Source organism: Hydra vulgaris, chromosome 02 (assembly GCF_038396675.1).
Source record: "Hydra vulgaris chromosome 02, alternate assembly HydraT2T_AEP".
Taxonomy (NCBI): Eukaryota; Metazoa; Cnidaria; class Hydrozoa; order Anthoathecata; family Hydridae; genus Hydra; species Hydra vulgaris.
The window spans coordinates 8,549,270-8,559,644 of NC_088921.1; the positions used below are offsets into that span (position 1 = coordinate 8,549,270).

Here is a 10,375-nt window from a genome sequence, read left to right on the forward strand (position 1 = left end):
CAAAAATTTGTTGGTCCAAGTATATATATATATATATAGTATATATATATATATATATATATAGTATATATATATATATAGTATATATATATATATAGTATATATATATATATAGTATATATATATATATATATAGTATATATATATATATATATATATATATATATATATATATATATATATATAAACTTTAAATATATAGTATATATATATATATATATATGCATATATATATATATATATATATATAGTATATATATATATATATAATACATATATAAGCATACATATATATATATATATATATATATATATATATATATATATATATATATATATATATTTATAAATATATATACTTTAAATATATACTATATATATATATATATATATATATATATATATATATATATGTTTATATATATATATATATATATATATATATATATATATATGTACATATATATATACATATATATATATACATATATATATACATATATATATATACATATATATATACATATATATATATATACATATATATATATATATATACATATATATATATATACATATATATATATATATACATATATATATACATATATATATATATATATACATATATATATACATATATATATATATACATATATATATATATTTATATATATATATACATATATATATATATACATATATATATATACATATATATATATATATATATATATATATATATATATATATATATATATATATATATATATATATATATATACATATTATGCATTATATATAATTTATATAGCATATTATTTTTATATAATATATAAATATATATAATATATATATCTTTAATAAAGATATATATATTATATATATTTATATATTATATAAAAATAATATGTTATATAAATAATAATAGGTTATATATGTTGAATAAAGACTTTATTCAATTATGAAAAATATATTGCCTTGCCACTAGAGTACCAAACGATCCAGATGTTGATTTTTTACGTACTGATAAAAAAGACTTTAATGCTATTACACTGAATAGTTTAAATTCATCAATAGATTGTTTTTGGAGTACTAAATCATCATTGTTACTCATTTTAATTGGATGTTTTGCCTGTGTTTCACTGCGATAATCTGTTTGTTTACTCGAAATTTTTTGTTTTGTATATTTTGCATAACAAAAGTTGAATTTCAAAAACCGTGTATTGTTGCCGAGATTGGTTTGAATCTATTTCCGCAACCTTTGTTTTACAACATAAATTTTGTTGTACAACCGACGTTAAGTTGTACAACTTACGCAAGAAAATGTTTCCATTAAAAAGCAATATTGTTGTACAACAGTTGTATAACATTTCTACAACTATTGGAAACCAAGCTTAAGTAATAACTTAAGTAAAAACTTAGGAATTTCGTAAGTTTTTGTTTACGCAAGGTTTGTGAATACCACTTAGCGTAACTTTGAACTTAAGCAAAACTTACGCAAACTATACGCACATTTTGGACTTACGAAAGAGTTGTGAATCCGCACCCAGACAACCTTCATGTTGTCTTCATGTGATCTTGCAGAATTTGGCATTTTTAAAAATGCAAGTCTTTTTAAAATTCAACAAACTAAGTTTTTGAGCACTTTAATTTGAAGTAGCACCTTCCCAGAATTTTAGTTTGAGCACATTGTAGGGTTGTGCTGTTAGTATTTGAGTCAAATATGCTTATGGTTTTAGATAGATAATATAAGTGAATTCTTTTACATAATTTTCCACAAAAAAACATGCAAACTGGCTTTCCTAATATACTGAAAAATTATTGCCTATATTTTGTGACAATCAATTTGATGCAATTCTTTGCAATCTAATTAGGTACTGTAATTAAATACTGTAAAAATGCAAAAATATTGTTCACTGTCATTTCAGTAAGATGAGGTAATAGAGTAAATTTCAATCGCAAATTTTTTTTTCTCGGGCGTAATTTCAGTTTTTGTATTTTCGGAATTAGGAATGTGTGTACTTTCATTCCTCCAAAGGGTTTTTTTTTGGGAAAAGCGGGTTGAATTTTTATCTAAATTTTGTAACGGTGTTTTATATATGACTTATTCTTAACGTTTTGCGCAATATTGCGGAACTTAAAACATTAGAAATTTGCGAACAAGTTGTAGTAAATCTTGACAACTTATTCGCAAATTATGCATGAAATATCTTTACTAAAGCTATTTTAAACTTTTAGGAATTTTAACCATAGATTGCCGTGAAAAATAATTTATATTTAACGTCGCGGGAGAAAATAAATACAAAACTTACTTGAGAAATAAATATACTACGAAAACATTTTTATATTATATTTATATTATGAAAACATTATTTACAATAAACAATTTACTTAATTTCAGACACTCCAAACAACCTTGATTTAACGCCAATTAGTAGTGACGTTCTGAATATGGAGCAGGTTGCAATGAAAAAGAAGAAGAAGAAAAAGCGTAAAAATGTCGTTAAGTTAACCGGAAGTCATTCAAAGTTAACCGGAAGTCATTCAAAGTTAACCGGAAGTCATTCAAAGTTAACCGGAAGTCATTCAAAGAAAACGTCATCAACTAAAAGAGATATTTAGTATTTTATTAATCAACTAATAAAATGATCTGAGAAGAACAGCATCATAACAACACATTAACAAGAACAGTATCATAATATTACGTTAACAAGAAGCGTGTCATATTAATTTGTTAACAAGACAACACTAAAATAATATTTAAAATACAAAATTGTTTTTGTTTTTTTACTCACAATAAATATGTATAACTCATAGTTTATAAGATATCAATGATTTAATAAACTATAAGTTTATAAAGTCTATAATATCTTCAGGTTTAAAAATACCAATGTTTAATTACGTGTTAATGACGTTCTTCCGAGCTAATCATTAAACAGCTACGAGCATTTTTCTTAACGATAAAATTTGATAGTTTGCGTAATAGCGATTAGTCTGATGCGACGCAATTAATTACTAGTTATTAAAAAGAGTTAATTGTTTAAATTAAACAACAATAAATTGCATATGCTAAACGTAACTAAAATAAATTTTCTGTCTAACAGGATATAAAAAGTGATTTCACTGATAAATTTAGTTACTTACTAATTATTTATTCAAAACTTAGAATTTTCCTTAACTAAACATTACTAAATCTTAAATTTTGAAAAAATTTAAAGAGGAAAAAAAATTTTTTTCTCAAAATTTATTGTTAAATACAAGGGGCGGATCTAGTGTACGTCTAGTACATCTGTCAACGTACCCCAAAATAAAATTAAATTTAAAAAAATCTTTTTTAACGGGAGGTTAAAGTAACAATAAATAAATAATGATTAATGAAAAGAACCAATGGACAATATCAATTTACTAAACGATAAAAAACGTTTTTAAATTTTTATTTTTATTTTTTGTGTTAAAAAAGCAAGATAATTTCTTTACTTATAAAATTTTTTGGACGTACCCAAAGTAAGTAAGTACCCGTAGTAGTAGGGGAGAGTTGCCGAAATTGGAACAGCTCCTTAATTGGAACACTTAGCTTTATTTAGAAACTGGAACTTATTCTACTTTCATGAATATTTTTTCTTGTAAAGAAAATAATTTTCTTTATTTTTTGAAACTTCTAGTATTTAAACTTTAAAACTGCACGTATGTAAATAAAATTACTTTTTTTTAAAGAAAAAAATTTTTCCGATCTAATTTTATCGTTGCATTTAAACGATTACAGAAGCTTAACGATATTGAGTTTGATGATAATTTTTTTAAAATTTTAAATTTTAAGGGTTTCAAGTCTATGTGATATTAAGAGCTTATATCGTAAGTTGTTACTTGTATGTAAATATTTTGCTACAACACCATGGTCCTATGTTGCCCAGAATGGAACTTCAAAAGTTGCCGTAATTGAAACGATGTCATCTCATAACACGCTACTTGACGTCCGAATTATCAGAAAATTTCATTAGTCCGACTGTATAATATTTTTTAAAGCGAATTTTTTTTATAGGCATAGTATTATTGTTAGACATTTGTTGCTTTTTTGGAATTGGTATTTAGTCTTGCTTTAAAGTATGAAATGATTTTTCACAAAATTTTTTTCATAGTCTAAAGTCTAGTCATAGTCTAAGGATATAAAGTTGATTGTAAACATCGTATACTTTAATTAACAAATCATTTTATCTTTTAGTAAAAAATAAAATGTAAAAGTTTTACAAAAGTTATACATTTCTATTTAACGGATAAACTTGTAAGACAACATAAAGTATATACCCAGCATAAGTTTTTTACTGTATATAGAAGTTAATATATAAAGTTGCAAACTTTATATAGTTTATATAGATTTTGATTTATATAGTTAATGATTAACTAAACAAAAATGATGAAAAATAATGATTATATAATGAGTATATAATTAACTTAATCATATATGAATAACAAATAAATATATAAAAAAATAAGCCTGTAATAAGATTATAAAACTCTCCTTATGTATCATCATAGTAATTTGCTTTTATTTTAGATGCAAACACCACGAAAATATGGAAAATGGAAAGTAGAAAACTTGAAAAAGGCTGTTGAAGCAATAAAACAAGGAGAAATCAGCTTAAATGAAGCCGCTTATGAATTTTGTATTCCAAAAGCAACTTTGTCAAGGCATATAAATGAAAAAAACAAAGTTGCTGTTGCAAATGTGAAATTTCATGGTCGACTTACCACCTTACCTAATGAAATTGAAACAGAACTAGCTGATCACTGTTTATTATTAGAATCGATGTACTTTGGATTAAGGATTGATGATCTTCGTCGTCTAGCATTTGATATTGCGGAAGCTAACAACATCACACATAATTTTAACAAACAAACACGAATGGCAGGAAAAAAGTGGTATTATGCATTTATGCAAAGGCACCCACAACTGTCGCTTCGTGGGCCTGAATTAACATCAATTGCACGTGCACAAGGTTTTAATAAAGAGCGAGTGCAATCTTTCTTTAATTTACTTTCAAAGTTATACATGGAAGAAAAGTTAACTCCAGACAGACTTTATAATATGGATGAAACTAGTTTATCAACAGTACAAGATGGTCAGATAAAAATTATTAGTGCAAGGGGCAAAAAACGAGTTGGAATTATGACTAGTAGTGAACGAGGAAATTCAGTAACAGATGTAGTTTGTATATCTGCAGCAGGATTTTATGTTCCACCAATGTTAATATATAAACGCAAAAGAATGAAGCCAGAAATAACAAATGGTGCACCTCCAGGAACTGTATTTAGTACTCAAGAGAAAGGATGGATGTCAAATGAAGGTTTTTTAGATTGGCTCAATCATTTCATTAAAGTTGTTAAACCTTTAAAACAATCAAAAGTTTTGTTGATACTTGATGGTCATGTTACACATTCAAAAAATTTGGCAGCGATAAATCTAGCACGAAATGCTGGAGTGCGTATGGTATCACTACCTCCCCATACTACACACAGACTGCAACCATTAGACGTTGCGTTCTTTGGACCACTTGGTACATACTATGATGAAGCTATGCGAAAATGGATGCGGTCACATATATATTACAACTAGTAACAACTTGGCAAGTTGCAGAATTATTTGGTGACGCATATAGTCAGGCAGCATCATTGAGAATTGCTATGAAAGGATTTCAGGCTAGTGGGTTGTGGCCTTTGGACATAAATGTATTCACTGATTCTGATTTTACAGCCTCTTCATTTACTGATGTTGGTCCTTCAAACAATCTTCAGTCATCTGAAAGTATAGATGGGATGACAAAACTATCTACAGATAAATCAAGTGAAAAAAAATTAAAATGTCATGTTTCAGTTTCAACTTTGTCTCTTTTGCCAGTGGTTTCACTTGAAGTAAAAAACAAAAAAAGAAGATCACGAACAACTCAGGCGGCTGATCTTACAAGCTCCCCATATAGACGTGCTCTAGAAATTACACCAAGAAATCAAAAGCACACACTAAATCAAATAGCTTCCAAAAAAATTAAAAAATCAACAAAAAAAAAGCTCACACTAAATCCAAAAACTGCCAAACTATTGCAAAAACCACAGGAAAGCAAAGTAGCACTTGACTCAATCACCATGGACCAAATGAAATTGAGCACATCAAATAAAATCACCATCGCCACCACAGCACACCACTACCACCGCCACACATATCACCACTACCATCCCAAGTGCAGAAACTGCAAGAAAAAAAGACTTATGAATTGCGAAAAAAGGATTAAATATTTGTTGTAATTTTTATTTGTTATTATATCTTTTAAATATCTTTTATTAAAAAGCTAATCAATTAATTTTTCCTTTGAGCCATAAGTTTTATAGCTGTAATTTATTCAAATATTAGAACTGTTCTAATTAAAGAATATATGTGTTCCATTCAAGGAGACCAGTTGCCTTTATTGGAACAAAATGGTGCCTTGAAAAATTAAAGTTTATATCCAATAAGGGTGCGATCAATAGAGTCGAATCATTAATAAAAGCATAGTAGGGTTGTATATCTATATTATTTAATTCATAAATGTTTTCATAGTTAAGCCATCTTTGGTTAATAAATATTTTTTCCTAAAGTGTTCCAATTAAGGCAACTCTCCCCTACATCCTAAGTAAAATCTTAGTCAAAATTCTTTGTTTTGTGATAATCAGGAGGTAAAATATCTTTTAATAATTAATACATGTCAATGGACGTACCTCGTATTATTTTTTTCTAAGATTTTTTTTTTTATTTAGTTTAGTTTTTAATATTTAAATTTTAAGTGATTGATTTTATTTATAAAAAAAAAAACCTGTCGGACGTACCTTAAAGATAAAACCCTGAAATATGTAAAGTTTATTATGATATTTATATTGTCGCTTTATGTTAGATGTAGTCGTTTAATGTTAGATGTAAGTCTAAAATGTTATTTAATCATAAAGTTGAAAACATCATTGACTATTTTTAACTATTTTTGTTAGACTATTCATTTGGTTGTGACATTTGACATGTACATCTATTTAGTGTTTTTTTTTTTGAATGTTATGCCATTGGTAATAATTTTGACTATTTTAATTATTTTTAATAATTATTTTTTTTTGGTTAAGAAATCTCAATATGTGACGCATCTAATTGTTTACATAATTATGTAAACAATTATGCAAAAAAATAGATAATGATAAAAATTCAATTTTTGAGATGTTTTGATGGTTTTCTCAATATAACATAACGCAACATCCGACTGGTTTTGGTCAGATGCGTCACATAGTTTATAATAACATTTCAAAGTTTTGTAGTCTTTTGTTTTTTTAAAAAAAAGAAGAAATAATTTAATAAATTTTAACTAGTAATTAACTAATCTAGAAAGACCTGTATCATGAATATCTGCGTTGAATTTTTAAAAAACGGCTATTTTCATAGCCAAGAGGTCACTTTATATAATCTTTTTATGTAAACATGTGTTTTTATGAAGTTAACGTAAGGGAATGTTATGCTTTTATTTATGGTAATATAGGAAAGAAATTCGTGTTGATATTTATTTAAATTTGATTTTTGTATATATAAATATATTGAATATATTACAGTTAATTATATATTGCTCAACCCTTGGTAGTTTTTCGTATCATATATATCATTAGTTGATCGCTACGGGTTTTTGTGCTAATTACATAGTGTTGATATCATTTATGATTTTACAAATATTTGTCCGAAGGAAGTTGCTTGTGTAGCAATTTTTAATGACTGTCTAAAGCGAATATTACAAATGATTGTCCAAAGGGAATTGGTTGTGCAGCAATCATTACAAATAGCATGTTGTTTATTATTTTTTCAATGGGTGGCAAAAGTGTCAAAGATCATTGTTGTCTGTATATTAAAAGATGGATAAAAATAGTCGTCTAAATTTGCTTATAAAATCTTACAATAATGCTCATCCGTTCTAGAAAAAAACCGATAGAAAAAAAAAGTCCACAAAATATGGAATGAGGTCAAGGAAAAGCAAGATTTGGAGGTTCAAGTAAAGACTTTGATCCAAAAGTATACCTGAATGGTCTTGAAACAAAAAGGTTCTTTAATGTCATTTTGGGCCCATCAAACAAACAATCTGTTCCTTCCCATGCCAGTTCTTCCTCTTTAAAGTTCTAGCTTTTTTCAGATCAATTTATTGAGCCAGAAGATGTTGTTGATACCATGTCAGATGCCTCTCGACAAGACATCTTGAGAACAGTTTAAAATGAGACAAAGAAGGCCAAGACCATTGCTCAAGACACTATCAAAGCAGAGATCGTTGTTTTGAATCAAGAAATAGTTGCTATGAAGAGCAGAAAAAGAAGTGACCTATGGACCAATTGTAAAGAAGAAACCATTAAAAAGAAGAAGACCAACGTCCAGGAGCTCACGAGTAATCTAAACAAGTTAATTGGCAATATGAAGTCAAAACAAAAATCAAGGGCTAAAAAGAAAACTGTCATGAATCAGGTAATATTTATCGCATCATATAATAATAAGTTACAATAATAATATTGTAGAAAATGAAGATTAACTTATTTGTATAGTTCTTTCGGTACTGGAGGTGTTCACTGACCACCCGGAAGTGAAAAAAGCTCTTAAAGTACGTGACGGAATTGGTCGCCTTACTATTGAGGTACAACAATCTGAGATATTGCGTGTCATCATTCAACTTGCTGAACATGGATCTGCTGCCCACGAGAAAAGACAATGACACTGACAATTGACACTGATCACGCCAGTGGTTGCCTTCAGTGTTGAAGGTGAACCAAATGAAAATCCACGATACGCTAAAGTCTTCGAAACTAGTATAGCCTTCTTTTTCAAATTTTTTATTGCGATCTATCAATATAATTATGTTCCTTCTAATTTAAATATTTATTTTGTTTACAGCAACTCATCATTTCCTTACAAATGATTTAGATGCCTTATTCATCATGACGAATGCGCCAGGACGGAGTGCTTTAAATCAAACCGAGACAAGGATGTCTCCACTGAGTAAAGAGTTTACGAGATTGATCCTACCTCAAGATCATTATGGACCTTATCTAGACTCTCAAGGTATTCAAATTGATTTTTAATATCAACTGTTTATCAAAATAGTATTCTGATAAACAGATATTAAAAATGAATTGTATTTTAAAAATAAAATATATATACAAGGCTTAAGGAGTTAATTATCTGCATTACGACTAATACAGCGGAGAAAATAGAATTAGCCTCACCTTTATTTTTTGTTCTAATTTAACAAAAATTGCAGGTAAACAATTATGAAATCTACTTTATTTCTTGTTACTTCTACTACAACTAAAAAGTTTATAAATTGGTATGCTTAATTAATTCCAAATGGAAAAAAAAATTAAAAATATTCAATTTGTGGAGAAAATAGAATTAGCCTCATTAGCGTTATATACAAAAAATAAAGAAAACATTTTGTTTTTTCGCTCATTTAGTATTTAGTATAGCTTCCTGAATTTTTAATGACTTCAAATATGCGGTTTGACATACTAGTCACAAGATTTTGGATAGTTTATATAGATATTTCATTCCAAGCTTCTCTGATACGAGTTTTCAGCTCCAAAGTGCATTCAAATTGCTTACCATTTTCATAAACCTTTCTAGAAAGTATTCCCCATAGATTTTCAATTGGGTTAAGGTCTGGACTACGTGCGGGCCATTCCATTACGTGAATATTTTTTTCTCTAAACCAAGCTTTTGTAAGCTTTGAATTATGGATAGTAGCATTATCTTGTTGGAAAGTGAAAGTTTCACCCATCAATTCCTCACTATGTTCAAGTAAACTTATTTCTAATAAGTCAATGTAGTCCTGTGAATTCATTTTTGTTGAAATCCATGCCAGTGGAAGTTTTCCAGCAAAGGAAAAAGCCCCCCAAACCATAACATTTCCACCCCCAAAGTTACGACTCATCCGAGTTTCTTTCTCTTTTCGAAGATCGTGCCAGTAATATTGATAGCCATCAGGACCATCTAGATTGAACTTTTTTTCATCACTGAAGAGAACTTGATGCCACTCTTCTTGCCAAGACATGTGTTCTTTCGCAAATTGTAATCTAACTTTTTTATGACGAGCAGTAAGTTTTGGTTTTGGTTTACGCTTTTTCCAAACTGTGTTTGGATCTTCATGTAAGATTTGTCTCACACGTTGAACAGATACAGGTAATTGTAAATCAGCACGAATTTGAGATGCAGTCATGTGCTGAGCAGCAGCACGACGTACAATAACTCGTTTAGTACGATTATCAATTTTACGTTTGCCACCACTTCCCTTATAGGCTCCATAATTAACGCCAATCTTGAAGTAATTGTTAACCACTTTTG

The 10,375-nt window shown here is 27.7% G+C and overlaps 1 protein-coding gene across 1 annotated transcript; it reads left to right on the forward strand.

Moving 5' to 3' along the window:
• Positions 1 to 4,047: 4,047 nt before the first annotated feature.
• On the forward strand, positions 4,048 to 5,614 carry LOC136075796 (uncharacterized). Its single transcript, XM_065789233.1, has 2 exons — positions 4,048 to 4,104; positions 4,556 to 5,614. Exon 2 carries the CDS (start codon positions 4,556 to 4,558, stop codon positions 5,612 to 5,614), a length of 1,059 nt encoding a protein of 352 aa, XP_065645305.1. The 5' UTR covers positions 4,048 to 4,104.
• The last annotated feature ends 4,761 nt before the right edge of the window (positions 5,615 to 10,375 follow it).